At 42.1% G+C, this 18,856-nt stretch overlaps 2 protein-coding genes across 5 annotated transcripts in view; one reads left to right on the top strand and one right to left on the bottom strand.

The window, feature by feature from the left end:
• The window catches only part of ano8b (anoctamin 8b), a 28,460-nt gene extending 22,965 nt beyond the window's left edge, over nucleotides 1-5,495 (bottom strand). Inside the window, exons 1-2 of one of the 3 annotated variants that reach the window (XM_042057104.1) lie at nucleotides 5,328-5,495; nucleotides 4,903-5,153 (exon numbers count right to left, since the gene is read on the bottom strand). In XM_042057104.1, coding sequence (XP_041913038.1) covers nucleotides 4,903-5,062 — 160 coding nt within the window. In that variant the 5' untranslated portion in view covers nucleotides 5,063-5,153; nucleotides 5,328-5,495. Of the gene's footprint in view, nucleotides 1-4,902 lie in introns of all 3 variants that reach the window. The other 2 variants (XM_042057103.1, XR_006021114.1) reach the window with 2 other exon arrangements.
• A 1,280-nt stretch (nucleotides 5,496-6,775) lies between these two features.
• gtpbp3 (GTP binding protein 3, mitochondrial) overlaps nucleotides 6,776-18,856 on the top strand; it is a 34,255-nt gene continuing 22,174 nt past the window's right edge. For both annotated transcript variants that reach the window (XR_006021040.1, XM_042056404.1), the window contains exons 1-6: nucleotides 6,776-7,783; nucleotides 7,887-8,143; nucleotides 8,410-8,496; nucleotides 13,972-14,174; nucleotides 15,584-15,656; nucleotides 17,628-17,771. Coding sequence is in view for 1 of the 2 variants with exons in the window: in XM_042056404.1 (XP_041912338.1) it covers nucleotides 7,746-7,783; nucleotides 7,887-8,143; nucleotides 8,410-8,496; nucleotides 13,972-14,174; nucleotides 15,584-15,656; nucleotides 17,628-17,771 (802 nt within the window). In the remaining variant the exon portion in view is untranslated. The remainder of the gene's footprint in view (nucleotides 7,784-7,886; nucleotides 8,144-8,409; nucleotides 8,497-13,971; nucleotides 14,175-15,583; nucleotides 15,657-17,627; nucleotides 17,772-18,856) is intronic.

The following is an 18,856-nucleotide window of genomic DNA, read 5'->3' as shown; positions in this document are numbered from 1 at the left end:
AAAAGCCTGCTTCCCCAGCTCCTGTGCACGCGGGCTGGCACTAGTCCCTCTCTTCAGCAGCCCTCTCTCTGCTCCCACGATGGCCCAGTTGGGTTAATTACATCAGCACAAGCGGGGGTCACTGCAGCTTCATGTAAACATCTGAGCAGCCATGTCTAAAAGGTACAGGACATTAAAAAATGGCGTCTTCTTGGAGTTTCATTTGCTAAAAATGTTGAAAAAAAAGGCACCAATGATGTATATGACACATGTGATGGCTACCTCTATAGGATACTAGGTTAAATTAAACAAGAGGAGTAATGAAAGGCCACTGTTAGGGATAGGCAGTCCTCTGATATGCCATGGCTGGTTATCTAAATGTCTGAGCTGGGCATTGTGAGTGTGAGTGGAAAATTAAGAATAAGTGAATGAACACACAGTTCAAAAGACTTTTGTAAGTGCTGATTAAGTGTTGAATACCAGGAGTACGCACGCATACATACACATGCATGCACACACGCACCCACACACACACACACACACACACACACACACACACACACACACACACACACACTTACACACAGAAACAACAGATCATCCTCCTATATATGGAGGATGTAAATGTAGAGACAACTAGAGGATGCTTGTATAGATGATGAATAGTATAGGAATGTTTCTCAGCAACACACGAGCGACACTATACAGAGAGTGACAGATGACCCATCTATAGCTGATTACTGAGGTTGGGATTTAATCTGTCAGTTTGCTGCCAAATCCTTCAATTTACAATGTGGTGGCAGTCGTCTGTTCAGTGTCTGTTCAGCAAAAGCTGAGCCTGAGATCGCAAACTCTCTTAAATGGGGCTCATCAAAGCTAATCAGTGTTTATGTAGCCAGCAAGGAAAGCTCAGAATTGGCCCAACTATGCCCAAAATAATAGCTGTAGTCATTGGATTTCAAAATGACCCATCTGCCCCTCGAAGACAACGTTCATGTGAATATGTGAAAAACAAACTGAGAGGTGGAGGCTGCCAAGATCATAGTAATTAGCCTGAATTAAATATTAATTGAAATGGAACCTGTTAATAGCCACAATCTGGAAAGGTTGTCCACAGCAAACTAATAACTGTGTTTGTGGGCCAGAGGTTTTCTATATAAGCAAATGTGACATTATAATACAACATAAATTATGCATCCTTTCCATCCATCTCTCCTCACAAACCTCAATGGGGCTTAAGGGAGAGTTGCTTTCAGTGCAAAAAAGTGAACCAACAAAAAAGCATTCTCAAGAGGACATTCTTTCTAATGACTATTGATGGCTGAACACTGTCTGGTCACAGTCTAAATGGTAGGTTACCTAGTCCTAGTGCATACCAGGGCTAAGCTTGAACGACCTATACAACCAAACACAAGAAAGCAAACAAGAGTCCTTATCTAGTGGAACTAGGATCACATGATTATATGGCTGATTTGATGCGCTAATGGTGAGATGGGCTCTTATCGCCCCTCCAGATGTTCCTCTAGACACTGACCGATATAGAGCAACATCAAAGGATCTCAGCAAAATTTAAAGATGCCCCGCCCCCTTAAATATATATATATATATATATATAACACCAGAGATTCCCACTCCCTGGGGAAAATCCCATTACCTGCTTAAACTTCCCTCCTCTGCTGTTCCCTGTGCACTACCTGCTGAGACACCTCAAGTCAGTGTGTCCCGCACACAGACACAGACACATTCACACACTCACACAGTCTCATATCCCCAGATCAATGATATGAGTAATGAGATATGATGTTAATGCTGCTGGGGCATAATGGAACTGTGACACCAGTCAGTTGCAAACCCCCTGCTGATTTCAGCTTCTATTATTGCTCTTAATATAGCCGCAGCCACGAAGGCATGAGGAGGAGCCGAATCAATACGGCTTGAAATATTATGGAATGTTACAACGAAGTGGAGGAAGCCCATGTGCAATTCAGAGAAGTCGGAACCGGATATGTGCTGGGGGAGAGGTGGATGGGGAGCTGTTGCCTGGGCTCAGGGAAGTTTGTCCAGAGATGTAGACGAGGTGGCAATGCATGTCGTGAATATATGTGACCTAGAGCCTATGTATGGAGGTCACACTTTTGCTTTCCTAGCACTGACTTGCCATTTCTGCCCTCTGTTGCAAAATCATGAGTTATAAAGCATGACAAAGCATGAACAGCAAAATAGCTGTTTACTAAGATCGGCTCTTCCACGACAGAAGGCAAAATAATCAGATTAGAAACTCATCGTTCTTACAGACAGAGGCTATTCACACATATGACTGATAGACTGAGAGCTGCTCTGACCCGCCACTGTGCGATAAAACTAAATGTTTCCTAATCTAAACTATGACACAACCTTCATCTCAGATTAAGAGATTAAGCATGATCCTGGCTGGCAGCGCCTTCGCAGAGCTGCTGTGTGCCCCCACACCACTTGATGACAGATATTCAAACAGGGAGAATAGAAGCCACAGCACATGCGTTTGAGGATGTGAGGCAGTGCTGCAGTCGCTTGAGAGGCTATTTGTCAGGCTCTCTCGCCACACTGCACAATTATTACACTGTTGTGGAACCGGCCTTGGAGCAAAAGCATGGAGCGAAGATGCAAAACTGGTCAGAGAGAGTGAAACTTCAACGCTGCTCTGTTGAGTATTGTTATTTTTTTTGCCAACTTCAACATGAAAACTGACGTTTTTGGAGTGCATGGCACATTCACAAGCTAAAGTTTCTGATGAATGAGAATTTATTATAAAGAGACCAGGTACACTCAGAGTAGAGCATTTCATTCACATCTTTCAAAAGCCTAAAACAAATGCCAAGTGTGACACATCTGGGATATATGTGTCTATATCCACAGTTAATATAATTCATTTTTATTGATTAGATATAGGCAAATGACCAAATCACAAACTCTTTTTCATCACAACTATTCACAGCTTAGCGATGCCTCCATTGGTGTAGTTTAAGATACCCCACAGTTATACCTCTGCATAAATCAAGAATTTTGACCAGGAAGAAACTAGGTTATGACATAATTGCATCGCATTTGCGATTCATTTCTCTTGTCATGGGTCTAGTGATGGATGGAGTCAATAAGACTATGGGTGAGGAAAAAAACAAATTCATCACAGGCTGAATGACACACAGCAGTAAGCAGCAGTCATTTCACAATTAGTGAACAATGGAATGAATTACACAGAGCAGGGGTAGGTCTCCAGTGAACAGTGCTGGCTGTATATTACAGTCAGACATCTATCTAACTGTTAGAAGCAAGGTCACCTCCAACCCCCCTCTTAGCCAGTCTCAGATAACTAATGGGTGGCTCAGCACAACACAGGAAGTGAATACGAGAGGACCAAGAGGAGAACACATCTTCCATCCATGTCACAGAGCAAAGTTATAGTGCCACCACCAAAATGCTGATGAGAATGACAAGATGCTTTCTCATCACCACACCTACCATTTCAATACAATACAATAGGTGGACAAAAGGCTTTCCAGTCAACAAACATGTGCCAAAATAATTCTGAGCTCACTGTCATCTGAAACTACTGTATGAGGATATCTCCAGTGAGAATAATCTTACTGTGGCCCAACCTGCAGTCATCTATGATGCAGGAGGATACATATAATGTCCTCCAGACGTTTGGAAATGCTAACTATCTGAACTCACGTTAGGAACCAACACTTAGGCTAAATAAACGTCTAAAATATTATGATTACATATAGCCTACTAACCTTGTGTATAAACGAAAATGGAATAGTTCTTATTAGTGATCTAGTCATCAAATAATTGTTGGCTGCTTTGATGAGCCATTGACAGATCCTTGTTTAATGTATCGGATATTTTTTTCTCAACGGATGGTATAAATGCTGTGCGAAATAACAGGCCCAACATAAATTGTGTATTTCAGACGCAACAAAAAGCGCACCGACAGCTTCACAGCAGGCTGACATCACGTCGGCATCAACACATCAACTTCCTCTGTCATGACAAACATAGTGAGACAGAATGACATCACGCTATATCGAGCCTATGCACCCCCATCTTATTGCCGAACTACTCCACTATTCGGTGCGTCCTTTCCACCAGACTTGCCATGGCTTGGCAACACTGCATCATTCTGCAGTAAAAGCAAATCTTGAGGGGTGCTCGATGCGGGCCCCAACACAGGAAAACAACCCGCCGCAACGTATCTCCTCCAAAACACAGCCTAACCAGGCCCCGTTTACAGAGCAGGCAACATGGGCTATATGTCAATTAAATACCATAGCGGGTTATGCGCATGGCGAGAGGCACCGTTTTAAACCATGTTTTGTTTAGCCGATCGACACGGTTAGCCACGACACCGGTTCCAGAAATAGACCACACTGACGGAACATAAGATAGCTTCGGTCTTAGGTCGGTGCCTCTTCAACATTATGTTTGAAGTTTGATATAATGCTCTCTGGTTAAAATCTGACCACAGTAATTGCCACACTGAAACAGTGAGAAGAACGTAGCCTACCCTAATATAACGATACAAGGTGGGTAGCCAACCTGAAGTTAATCTACCCAAAAACTCGAAAACGGGCATTTAATGGGACAAACACATGACGAGTGGCCCACTCGGGATGGGATACTTCACAACCAACAGTTAGCGCAGTCATTTCAATGTTTAACAGCGACATTTACAGTTTGACCTTAGAGCCAGAAAGATACTAACGACGCGCAAGACATAATTTATTTTTGGTGCATTTCCATCTCTAAATATCCTAAAGACTGGGGGACAAAAGACGGCGCGATGCTCATTGTGTCCCTCCGTCACATCCACCTGTTCTGGTCACTCGCGCTTTTAATCTATTTTTCGATTACAGCTCACGCTGGCTGAGAAGACGGACTCACCCAGAACGCCAGAGGATGATGTTGGCTGCGAGGCGGCACTTTGGTCTGTCTTTTCCCCTTCTCCCTGCGACCGGTGTCTGTGCCGTGAGATCTCTGTGTCGGTGGAGCTGCTACATGCGGCTGCAGCGGCAGCTGCTGCTGCCGCTCCCGTCTCGGGCATGCTGCCTCAATGTGGAGTGGCTGCTGTAGTCGTCCAGGAAAAGGAGTGAAATTAGACTTGTCAGGGTAGCATGGATCGCGGCCGAGGGGTCCTGGACCGGGGTTAAATGAACGTGAAAGTGAAGTGAAGGTTGTTGTGGCTCATCCTGGTTGCAGCAGGATGCGAGCAGATTGATTGCGTTCCGGGAGAGTCTTACTATAGATGGAGGAGGGACAAAGGGAAGGGGGGAGATACACGTAGGCTACAGGCTCAGATACACACATACCCATTCGTTGAGAAGGAAAAAATCATGTTTCTCCTCTCTTTCCATGAGGAAATGGCAAGTAACACGCCAGCCACATGGTTACCCTTTGCCAAGCCCCCAATGAGTGAATTTCTGGCAAAACACACCAGCCGACTGATATTGCCTATGTTGCCATCACCAATGACGCGGAGCCTGCACTAGGCTGTACGGCTGCTCACACAATTTTGACATCATTACATTATTACATGTGTTTGAGGTCAATATGCATTCCATTTGGGAACGCAATCTGCACACTTGCATAGCGTTTTCTACAGTCGTATCGAAATAAAGCTTACCTTCTTACTGCATTAAGCGAAGAAGTTCCTTAGTGCAGCTGCAAGGTAGGACGTTTCACCAGGTGCATACCCTGGGATGGCATAATGAGAGCCAGTCACACTGTCCAGGAGGATTAAGTACATTATGATTTATTTATCACTGCAAAAAATATCCACATGGTTAAATATTTCACCATGGCACAGACAGGACAGGCTATCCTAAAATAAATCAGTTTTTTCTACTTATAGGCCTAGAAGTCAGAGACAGAAGGGAATGGAGTCATTATAAGCAGCAACATGGGGTTCATATTTCTAAGCAAGAACTCAGGTTATGATTTAATCATGTAGTAAACAATATTGTGGCCCAAGTCATATTATAAGATTATAAGATGATTTTGTTGCTGCTACAATACAGAATGTACTGCTGTTACAATACAGAATGTACTGTCATCAAGTTTCAATAGAAGAGAAAGCAAAAAGCTATTGCGAATGAACTCATGCCATAAAAGATCCAGATGCAGCATTATTTTCAAGTTTTGGATAGTGTTGTCACAGTCTATCAAACACTTGCCACTTCAAACACTGGGGCGAACAACTTATTCCGAAAGCTGACTCAGACAGCTGGCCCTTTTGTGGCTCACTGCTAGTATGAATTATTAAACTCATGGGCTACAATGTGTTCCCTTCAGGTTCAGCAGAATAGCCTACCTACCCTCTCTCTCTCTCTCTCTCTCTCTCTCTTTCTCTCTCTCTCTGTTCCCATGGCCCTCTTCTGCTGAACTGCCCTCCCCTATGGAGCATGTGTCAGTGGAGGTCCCTCAGACCGATTTCTGCTTACTCACTACCTCCCTGCCTGTAAAGCCTTAATGAAGCATCTGCAGTAGCCTGAGGTCACCAGTCATCTCTCTCTCTCTCTCTCTCTCTCTCTCTCTCTCTCTCTCTCTCTCTCTCTCTCTCTGTGTGTGTGTGTGTGTGTGTGTGTGTCAGAGAGAGAGAGAGAGAGAGAGTTGTATGTATGTGTGTATGTTCAGATTTGTTGTATAATTCTTTGATTTTGAGAGAGATGCCTTATAGCTGGCTATTTTTGTTGTTTTATTTAGCATACATTTAAACAGACACTTTAAGTACCATTGTTGGTGCTTTAATGCATATGTAATCTCATGCAACATTTACTTAATGTTGAATAATTAGACTGAGTAGATAATTGGTGAGAGGAAAGGTGATGATGGGTCAACTGAGCAATGTTGAGGGACCTGGTCATATGTTCTGGATGGATGATCATGATAATTTGCCTACTGATGTCTGAAGTTCTCCAGAGAAAAAAAGTATTGAACATATTTGAACAACAATAGATAGCCTACTAAGGAACATTGCCAGCAACATTGCTGGAAAAGTTGTCAGCTTAACTGAACGGCAACATAATACTGCTGTGGTTTGGGTAAATAGTTCTTGGATTCTATAGTTTGTGGCCTGTCGTTCGTATGGTGTAACACTACCTTTCTTAGAAGTGAGATTGCTGCTATGAGAGGGAAGGTTATATGTTAAATTAGCCTATAATGAAAACATTCGTGTAGGAACTCTGAGAAGTAATTGCGTCAACACGGAAACAATTTAGTGGTACTCAATGGGAGGGTCGTGCAGTGACTGACAGGACGCCTGAGCAGTAAGCAATGATGGTGCTTTCAGACTTCGATTCCACTGACCAATTACATAGCCAAGCGCCAGAAGATCTAGCGCTGGAGCATGTTCACTTATGTCCTTTAAAAAAGAAACGGTGTGGACAAATTGGTGGAACAGATTCCCTCATGTGCACTTGTCAGCGCTACATTGTAATGGCATACTGGAATGTTGTCTTACAGCATGTGAAAATGTATCTGTACTAGGCTACTGTATCGAGCGGTACCCATAGACTGTAAAAAAGTTATTCACTTGGTTGGTAATTTAGGAGGTTGGTTGTGTCACACTGCTACGACCTGAGTGATGTTTTGCATATGATTCGTATGGTATGGTGCCGTAACTATTATCATTGGGCTACAGTACAATGTGAAGTTATCCAAAGTGTCTGCTAAATTTTCATTTGAAAAAGTAGCATAGGCTAGGCTACGGCGTTGGCGGAATAGGAGAGATGAGGAGGGCATCTACCTTCCTTGCCAAAATTGTAAGGTTTGTTATGTCTTTTATTTGTAAGATCAGGGAGGGCGTCAAACACTTTGGGTAGGGTAGCTGTATCAATCATATATCATTCTCCATATGTCACCTAAACCAGATACTGCACCATCACAAGATGTAGGCCTATCAACGGCGGTCCAGACAGTGGCGAGACCATCTTTGCCTTGTCTTCAGGACAGGGCAAATGTGGAGTGGCAGTGATCCGGGTCAGTGGACCAGCCTCGACCCTAGCTCTCCGCAGTCTGACTGGTCCGAGTCAGAGTTTTCCGACCCCACGTAAAGCTCTGCTGCGTCACATCATACATCCCCACTCTGAGGAAATACTTGACCGTGGACTGGTCTTTTGGTTCCCTGGTGAGTTGGTCCACTTTGTTGTCTGTTGAATAGACTCACTAACTTACATCATGATTGATAAACAATTGATGCTAATGTAGCCAACTTGTGGAGGATGAAACCACTCTTTGGGTCTTAGGCCAAATCTGGCATCAAGTCCCTGTAGAAAAAAAATATGTTGTTAAAAAGCAGCTGATGCATGTTCCTATTCCTCCATTAACTTAAACAATCTATGTAGGCCTATGGGGAAATTGTTCCTGTATTTACATTTTTGCTCTTAATTGCAGGTCCTCATAGCTTTACAGGGGAAGACAGTGCAGAGTTCCACATACATGGGGGTCCAGCTGTGATCAGCGGAGTCCTGGGGGCACTAGGTAAAGTATCACATGACTGAGGGGTTATAGGCTATACAACAGAGCAAGGCCGTAGTCATGATGTCAACATTGGGAGGGACCAACATTGGGAGGGACCAAATGTGGTGGGGTCTGAGGGACCCCCAAACAGAATTTCAGTACATTTCCTACCATGCAAAAAATATTATTAAAAATCACAAACAAGTCGTTAGTTAAGTCAGTCAATTAGGGTATTCCAAACTTTTGATGGACATAGGCATGGCATGGATGGATTATGACCCCTCCTCCAGATAGAGGGGTCCTGAGGCATTCTCCCACGGAATATTTTAAATTTTTTTAAAAATGACCCTTTAAATGATGACTTCTGGTGAGTTTTGTGAAAAGATAAGGGTGGAGACGAAGCAACTTCACACAGAGGCTTGGGCTTCAGGGACCCCTGAGCTCTTGGGCCCAGTAAGCCCATTAAGTAATCCATCCCTGGGCCTGTGGTATGACTCCATTTGTCTTACAAATGTATACTTTAAAAGAAATTACAAACTAGAGTATCTTTGTTAACCTCTATATTACACATAATTTGGTTCTTTGACTTATTACTTAGCCTACACCTGAATTTTTTTTTAACTAAGGCTTAGACTCATAGGGTTGGACCTATAGCCTAGATTTTGTCTTTTAATTTAGATTTTATTATGCTGGCGGCTAATCACACAATTTTTTAGCATATTGAAAGGGACATGATTCAGGAATAGGCTACTAAGACAGGCCCCTCTTCTGTCCTCACCTCATGTTACCTCCTGCATTATAGACTGGCTTCTGACAGAAATTACGTTTTGTGCCAACATGTAGAAACACCAGGCCTACTACAGCCTTTAATTGGTGAATGGAGGTGCAAATTCCTTTCTTTGGTTATTGTCCGCGATTCACATTAACTGTTGGCTATCACCGCCAGTGTGTTGCACACGTTTTTTCCAACTTGTGTGCCGTCGCCACATTTGATTCCTACGTTTTGCCTGCAAGGATGCGCGATTGAGTGCGCATCTAAATAATAAGTGCGCATCTAAGAGGCCTATAGCCTAAACGGTAATTTCTGGCATTACTACTAGCATATGAATGCATCATTTAGGTTGAAAGACATGTGAAAGAAATGAAGGACACAGGCTTGCACAAATTCATAATTTAAAATAAAACGTTTCACTTTCATTGCGAGAATATGCTACAATATGGAAAATGTTTCAAAGTTCCTTTTGAGTCTGATCGGCCCAAAAAATGTATGGGATTTCCTTAGCCTGTGCTACACCTTTCCAACAAGTTTTGTGAAAACTGTAACGGTAGCTTTTGCGATATTGTTGACAGCCCTACCTCACCGCAGTAGGGTGCAGTAAATGGAAGCTTTTGATAGCGCATGCCACTAACGAAAAACGGAAAACCACCAGGACAAACCACTCAGGGGTGTAGGCTACTCTGGAACCATCACTACTTGGTCACAAATGTGTGCGTTATTTACGTTTGATTACATTTCAGATGCACGTTGGTTTCCTGTAGGCCTTGTATAGCGCTTTTTTCTTTATTTATTTTTCTATGTGGGGGACATTTTGGTCATATTTGAATATTGGGGGGGACACGCCCCCCTCAATGTCTATGGTGACTACGGCCCTGCAACAGCGTTCCAAGTGATACTGGATGATACAGCAGGGTGCTGAAAACTGTGCTGCCATGCCAGTTTTTATCCTCTAGAGGGCAGTATACCCTTGGTCTTTATTCAGCACTTTTTAAACCCTTTAACTGGCACACCATGATAAAAGTGATGAAAAAATTATTTTTTTGTTTCATCTTGCTCTATTAGGCTGTAGTATGAAAAATCTGTGATTTTTTTTTTTTCAAAGGACCCTCCCATTCAATTTCTATAAACCTCTACCAAATGGTTGAAGTGCCTGTTAATGGTAAAAGTCAGTTATCTGACTTTGGCATGAGATTATTGTGTTTTACTGAAAGAAAACAGTTTTTTCTCCAAAAAAGTGGTATTATCTTGTAGCCCTGGTCCCAGATTTTAAGATAAATCATGTTAACAAGAAACAAACTCATGCCTGTACCTGCAGACCACTTAAGTAAATTTACCATTGAAATGAATGGGATTCTATGGATTTAGGTGAAGAACGTGTACACATAATACATTTTGGTCAGTGCCATGAAGAGAAAACTGATTCAACTATATAAACCATATATTTTCTGAAAGCTTCGTTTGGTCCTTGATTAAAACATAATGTACGTTGTTTTGGACAAAAGCGTCTGCTAATAAATATATACATAAACATAAACGTAAACATACACAACTTCCTGCACAATCGCTGACTGGACCTTTAAGCAAGTCAGGAAAGGGACTTGGACATGGAGAACACATAGTGGCCATATCATAAGTCTATGAAATAAGGAAGTCATTGGACATCTTTGTGTAGATATTGTCAGAGAATGTCTAATAAGGGGAGAACCGCCACTCTCGGAAAACATCCGGTTTCTGAACTGGTTGCAGTTCCTGTTCTGGTTCCACGTGAGGGCGCTCACTAATAAGTGCAGAATGAATGGAGGTCTATAGAGCTGTACCCCTTAAAATCCACTTTTCTCGGGATATAATTTTTTGCCCAGAAATTTGAATGTTGCATTCGAAAGAGGGGGCAGAGAAAATACACACCAGTGAGTATTATATTTTTTGAGTCACTTATTTGTTCTAAAAAACCTTTCAAATGCGTCAATGACGTCATTCATTAGCAGAAAGCTAGTGTGTTGTGGGCAACAACGACCCAACCTGTAGGAAATTGAAAGGACATAAGTATTCGTTCATTCAACTTTTGACCTATAATCCATATTGAGCTTGCAGAAAACACAATCAAATCTTCGATTTTTCAACGACAACCAGGTGAAAGTGACAAATTTAGCCATCTAGCTCCATAGACCCCCATTGTTTTTGCACTTATTCGTGATCACCTCTAGCGGAACTGCAACAGATTGCAGGTACAATGGAGTTAACAGGGAGTGACCCGGCTCTCGTAAACGGGCTCTGATATTGTCTATGCTGTGCTAGCTTTTAATTGCAATATATCACTTTGTAATTGTAATTTCACTCATGTGTTTTCTGTTGCCTACTGATGGAATACAGTTGATCCTGAAGTGTCTGCTTTGTCAGTGGACCAGCGATTTAATTTCTGTGATATCAGTCTTACATTCATAGATGTCCAGTATAGCCCTCCTACATCCTGCTGGGTTTTTAAGCAATGTGCAATAGGCCCTAGTTAAACCCAGCTGTAACACTCATCATGACCATTGACCAAAATGTCTCCTATATTTTTTACATGGAAAGGTGAACTTCAACCTTTGGTGAAGTTGAATGCATCCCCCAGCAGATACATACGTCCCATCAAACCAGTTCTTAAACTGAATTGTTTTTCTATCCCCTCATGCCCATCATGTGCAGTCCTTAACATTGACCCACTGAGGTGTAATGCCACATTACATATTTCTGTGAAGTCATAACCAGAAACTGCATACCCTCTGTAGTTGTTTGTATTTCTCCAAGTGTAATAGAATCCTCCCTTGATAACTGTGTGAGGTATGTGTTTTCCTTGCCTGCCGAAGCTCACAGTAGATATGTATTTGAATGTTTGTGTAAGGGGTTACAGCGGTGTTTTGCAGGATGACCATGGCTATGGCTTTCCTGTATGTAGGGGCATCTCTGGGTGGTCCCATGATGAGATATCTGGAAATATCCAGCCTTTCATCTTTACTCAACATAAATATAAAGGCAGCACATTAGTTTCCACTCCCATTTTTCATGAGTTGAAGTAGACGATCCAAGACTTATTCTCTGCACACAAAACATGTATTTGTTCACAAACTTGGTCAGATCTGTAGTCATGAGAACTTCATCTTTACATTCAGTTCACAACCAACAAGTCTGTTGGGCAGTCCTGCAGTCAGCCTGCCAGGTGCACGCTCCCCCAGAGCCTGAAATCAGTGACATTATTTTGTGTGATAAAAGTGCACACTTTAGTGCACTTTCATGACCAGTCCCAGGCACGTCTGAGCAACATGCTTTTTCATCAGCTTTTTGATATGTCACAGCTGTCAGGAGGATGGATTACCGTGGCAAAAGTGAAGTGCTCACTGACACAGATTTTAACAAATGTGTGAACAAAATTAGAGAGAGCTAAGCCTTTTGTGTACATAGACGTAATCTTTATATCTTTTACTTCAAACTGTGAAAAAGTGTACACTATTTGGTGTTTCACTATTGAACACATGCACTGTTCCTGGAACTCTTGATTTGTCCATGTGCAAGTGCACATCATCATCATCAACAAGAACAACAACAACAACAACAACAACAATAGTGGCCAGAAAACATGTCCCTTGACACCCAAAGGAAACTCTCCCTCACCGGTGTCTAATTAAGTGAGTTCTAATATGGTCTTTGTATTTACCTTTTTCCATGAGGAGAGAAATAAGTAGAGGGTAGAGCAAGGTAGAATCCGGCAGTCCTCATAAAAATAACAAACCCCACTTCCAGGTAATGCAGTTTTCCCAGAAACGGGCAAACAAAGGGGGTTATTTTTGCCCACATAATCCTCATCACTTTGCTTCTCTGGGCAGTTTACTGAGAAACGCCCAAGCAAAGGGGAAGCTATTTGTGTTTATGTTTATGAACTCTTTCTCCACATAACCTCACAAAGGAGGGGGATATTGGGAAAGCAACATTTCACTTTGTTCTGACCAAGTCCTATATTCTTAATAATTTCCAATCTCCATCAACAAAAGTAAATGACTGAATAATAACTGGACATCCAATATGCATATTTCCAATGTCTTCATAATTTACACCTGAAATATTATTTATGAACAAAAATATTGTTTATTTTATAATATTAATAAAATATGTGTAATTTACAATATTACATTTGTAAAATTTTATAAGTATTGTTTATTTTTGTTTTCTTAAACAAGTGGCCACCCAGGTCACATGGCATGAACACATGACAAACACAACACAATAGCAAGAGTTCAGACCATGCCAGAGGCTCGTGCATTTTATTGCTTCCCTCTGGCCCCTAATGTCAGATGTCAAATTGTTTTAGCAGTCACAGCAAAGTTTTTTCCATCTTGGTTATCAATTTGTTTACTGTTCACTAGTCGTATTACACACATTAATAACCTGCAATGACCAGTGACCAACATTTGCAGTCCTGTGTTTCTTTAACGGAATAATTGTTGGAAAATCAAGTTTAGTTGCTTAATTTATGTGATTGGGTTTGTGGTAACATTAGTCCAACAAATATAATGTTTGTATCATTCATCTCAGCACCATATCAAATATCTAATAAATCTAAGAACTATACAAACTTTTGTATACTTTTGTTTATAAACTGTACAGGTTTTTGAGTAATTTTAGCTGTAACTTTGTAGCCACATTTACGGTATATAACTGCCTCCATGGCACTGTTCGTCTGTCAGGGAGTCTGCCCAGCCTGCGCCCAGCAGAGGCAGGAGAATTCACACGGCGGGCCTTCCACGCGGGCAAGCTGGACCTGACGGAGGTGGAGGGGCTAGGGGACCTGATCCATGCCGAGACCGAGGCCCAGAGGAGGCAGGCCCTGAGACAGATGGCTGGAGACCTGGGCCGCCTGTACCATGACTGGAGCCATCGTCTCACCCGGGTACACACACTCAAACTTTATCTCCCGGGATACACCCTGTGTTTGAGTAGTCCTCTTGAAGGGTTAGGACCCAGTTATGTTTCAGGGCTGCCTGACAGATCATTCAACTTCACTGATAAGGGTTGAGGTGGCAAGTGGAGTTTTTTTATAATGTATTTTTTTATGTAATGTATCAAAACTTAGTATCATCTTTCTGAGGTGTTGTAAAACACTCAAAAAGGTAAGAGCAGGGTTTACAGTGCTGTGTCACCAATTGTATCGGCAAAATACATCAGTGAACAAGTTAGCAAGTTTTCCACAGTGCTGTCTGTGCTGTTGTTATTGTTATTAGTTGGCGCGCTAGAGTTTACATGAAAATATCTTTAAATAGTTCATTTACGGTATGTGTCTATTCAAATAAAGTGTTGCCTAACATGTATTTTTTCCATTGGCCCCAATTAACCTCATGGTAAACAGGAACACAGGAAGCTTGTTGGCATCAGTATCGATGTCACAAGTTGTGCCAGAAGGAGATTTTTTTGCCAGACTGGAAGTGAGAAAATAACACCTGTTACTCAACATAGCTAATATAATAATAAAGCATTTTTTTTTCTTTTGTAGGATTATGTTAGAGTCAAACAATTATTACTGGGCAGATTGAGATTATTTTCATATATTTCTGTTTGAATGGCATAGAACACATGTGAGCTGTCATGAATTTGGGTATTTCTTTACTAGTTGTTTGTGCAACGGACCTATCTCTGCTTTGATACTAGCATTCATCAGCCCATGTGCTATCAGGGAGCTGAACCCCCGACCTTGGCAAAGCTTGCGGTGCATTATTGTCCGCCATACTCACCGGATTCAGTGGGCAAGGTGTGTCATCACCCATCATCCCAGCTATTGTTGTGGCTATGAGTGTGATGGACAGTCTCAGGAGCCGCTCGGTGGCGCGGAGAGCAGAGATCAGGAGAGGGGATATCCTGCGCTGGGTGAGTGCCAGCCCAGCTCTGGCACATTCAAAGCCCACGGGGTCCTAAGACTCGAGAAGATCGTGTTAATTTTCAGCAGCCTGTGTTTACACTTTGGCGAGAAAGAGAGAGAGACAATGAGCGTGAGAAGAGAGAGAGAGAATCTTGAGACGATGAGACAAATTTAGACTTTTCCGCAGGAAAGATCTCTTTTACAAAAGCAAGCGCTATCTTGGACCAGCGGTTCTCTCTATGAACATTTTTGGGTCAAAAGCTCACACAAGTCTAGGCACCTTGGCTTGATGTAGTCACAATAAACAATGGAATCTGCTTAGTGAAAAAGACTTCTGACATGTTTGAAGTTGCCAACTTGGCTTAGTTATTGACATAGAACATTATTGTTTCCCAAACAGACCATAATATGTGTGTTGAACTTGTCTTTGTGTTCTTTGTCCCTAGTGTTTGGCCCATGTGGAAGCGTTCATTGACTTCAGTGAGGATGAGCTCATCGAGGACGGGGTCTTAAATCAAGGTAAGTGTCTCCATGGCTGGAAAAACAACAGGGCAGCTGACTGGAGGAGTCTCTCTTTCCCAGGGGATCAGGAGCCTCGCCATTTCCTGTTTGCATGGGACATGAGCAAGCCAGTGTGACTATGAAGCTTGAGTGTGTTTGTGTGTGTGTGTATGGGACGGTGTGGGGTGGTGGTATATGGGAGGTTAGAGGGGAGATGGTGGAGGAGGGAGATAGAGATCAAACTACTGAAAGGACAGTTTCCTCGAGGAAGCACGGAGAGAAAAGGGCCATGGGGGAGACGTCAGGCATTCGTCTTGGCTTCAAAGCCGAGGGCCCGCTAGCCTGTGTGTGTGTGTGTGTGTGTGTGTGTGTGTGTGTGTGCGTGCGTGCGTGCGTGCGTGCGTGCGTGCGTGCGTGCGTGTGCGCGCGCGTGTGTGAGTGAGTGTGAGAGAGAGAATGAATGTGTGTGTGAGAGAGAGAGAGAGAGAACGTGTGTGTGTGTGAGCGAGAGTGTATGTGTGTGTGTGTGTGTCTGTCTCTGTCTCTGTGTGTGTGTGTGAGAGAGAGAGTGTGTATGTGTGTGTGTCTGTGTGTGTGTGCAGGAACCCGCTGTCAGCAGCTGCGTCTTCACAGAGCTCTGCCACCATGGTTTACAGCCGGCGGTGTCGTCAGTTGACTTGTTTCCTCCTCCCTTACCCCTCTTTTTCCTATCACTTTTTGTTTTTGTTGTTTTTTTGGTTCTACGTTGTTCCTTTTGTTGGACTCCCAGTACCTTCAGGATTGGTGAACGTGATGCCTGTGTTCCTGGGGAGATTTGTCACTTTCCTGCCTTTGTATGGAGGGCCAAGCAGAGGACACGTACTCCCCCCACTGAGAATTATTTACCAACATTTTTTGTTGTTATTTACCAACACAACCCAAGCCATACCGATAAAGGTGATTTGGGTGTGGCGTTGAAAGAGTGACACCATTTCCATGAGAACTGTTTTTCTTGGGGGAGTACCAGGAATTTTACATGATGTGCAGGAGGTTCCCAAAGTGGGGAAGCCAAGTGGCTGATTGAAGCTCTGGGAGATGCTGAACACTAGCTCCTAGCCAACACAGGGAAGGGTCACCAGTGCCTAATTTGTGTATTGTTCACTATGAGCAGTTTTAGAATCTGTAGCAGCGTTTCCATTACAGCTTTGTACAAATGATATTTGTCTAAATTCGACAAAAGCACAATTGTGAATGTTTGGTGTCTCCATTAAATCAGGGGTTTCCAACTGATTGTGAACCAGGGACCATCATTCTGACTAAGGAGGCAACCCCAGGACCACCACTGTATAAAAATACTGATTCCCCACATTAAAACTACATTACTGAATCCATGATCAGGGACCACCAGCAAATATTAAATATGAGTTTTATCTTCCTACGATAGTCATTTTAGATAAATGTGACAGCGGATCTCCCAAAAAGTTTGGACAGGATATCTTCAATTGCATCCAACAAAACCATGGAAGCTGAATTAAGGGGATTCATAATGTAAAGCAAGGAAAAATATCAAAAGATAAACACACACATACATACAGTGACAACGTGTGACACTTCTGGAAGGACATATAGTCCACATTTAACATCATAAATGCTTGAATTTTGTTACTGCTTGGAGTACATTTGCACCGATGTCTTCACCTCAAACTAATTCTAAATATAATCCTGTCTCATTAGACCACACAAATGTGTTTAGTGTCATGTGACTCTCAAGTGCAAAAAATATGTTTCCATTTCATTTTTGCTAAATACAGTAGTGCTATTTCAATACGTATGAAAATCCACCTCATGCAAGCATAACAACTTTTTTTATGTTTTTATTTTTTTTACATACAATATTCACATGTTTCCATTCCATTTCTTTGTAAAACATGCACTGTGTATGTTCACCAGTCCCTGATTTTGACTCCTTTCCTCTTCTCTCCTCCTTTCGTCCATCTCTCATGTGTCCAGTGGATGAGTCCTTGTCTCAGCTGTTGCAGGAGATTGAGGAGCACCTGAGTGACGAGCGCAAAGGAGAACGCCTACGCAGTGGCGTGCAGGTGGTGATCGCCGGGGCAACCAACGCAGGCAAGAGCAGCCTGCTCAACCTGCTGTGTAAGGACCAACACGATTCTCTCTCTAACTCTCCCTCTCTTACCGGCTATGCAGATGGTACTCATCTCAGTACGCCACTCTCCTGCAGACAGTAGGCTTAATGACTCATGACATAGTTTGCAGTGACAATGAATGCCATTTCCGAGCATTTTTCTCCAAAGAATTCTTTTGGAAAATTTCTGTTTCTAGATATTTATAGAGAAGGTAAGGCACAATGTCCCCAGACGTTCTGTTATCATCATGACTAAGTGCCATTGTCTGAGCTGCATACTCAGTGCCATCTTGAAGTCTTCAATAATTTGTTTCCTTTAAACTAAGCATTTACATGAAGTATGTGATATGCCGATTGAAACGCATTCCACTCAGATAGCTAGGTGGCTACCAGGCTCAAAATGTACCTTTAATTGCAAACAGAAAATTTCTAGCTAGCATCATGTCATTACATGCTTCTATTTCCAAAGGAATGAAGGCTGTTTATACCATCTTAATGTCATGCTTATCATTGTTAATATTGTTATAGTATTTGAATGGAGCTGGCAAAAGATCATTATGATAACCGTGTAGACACATTGTTCTTAAAGTTCACCATTTATAAAATGAGTTAAACAGCATCAAATTAGTAGTATTTCTTAAGAAATGTATATTTTAAAACAAAACACTGTGGGCACTGTGCATCAGTACTTGATCAAATGAGCTTCCTCTGATCTACTCCAGCACTTAATGTAAAGTAAAGTAATGCAAAATGATGCCAAATTAGAGCATCTGCCTTCAAATGTTCAAGAAAGCTTTATTGTCATTCCTACATTGTCATGTAGGAGCGAAATTTAGTACTCAGGTCTCGGTTGATTAAACGAAGCAAAGCCCCTTCAATAGTAAATAGTAAAAATAGTAAAACAATTAGAAATAGGTAAAACAAATATAAGACATTAAAAAATATGGGTAAAGCAAATGCATCATCCTATCTAAAAATCTATTGTAGAAATTGTACTTCTATTGATAATATAAAAGCAAACCCTCTGTTATTGATTGATGGATTGAATGTAGAAGTAATTCTACTGGGGTCAACTAAAATGTCATTAGCTAAA

The sequence above is a fragment of the Alosa sapidissima genome, chromosome 12 (genome assembly GCF_018492685.1).
Source record: "Alosa sapidissima isolate fAloSap1 chromosome 12, fAloSap1.pri, whole genome shotgun sequence".
Classification (NCBI taxonomy): Eukaryota; Metazoa; Chordata; class Actinopteri; order Clupeiformes; family Clupeidae; genus Alosa; species Alosa sapidissima.
Note: the sequence above shows the minus strand (reverse complement) of the source record. Positions and strands in the feature narration are given on the sequence as shown.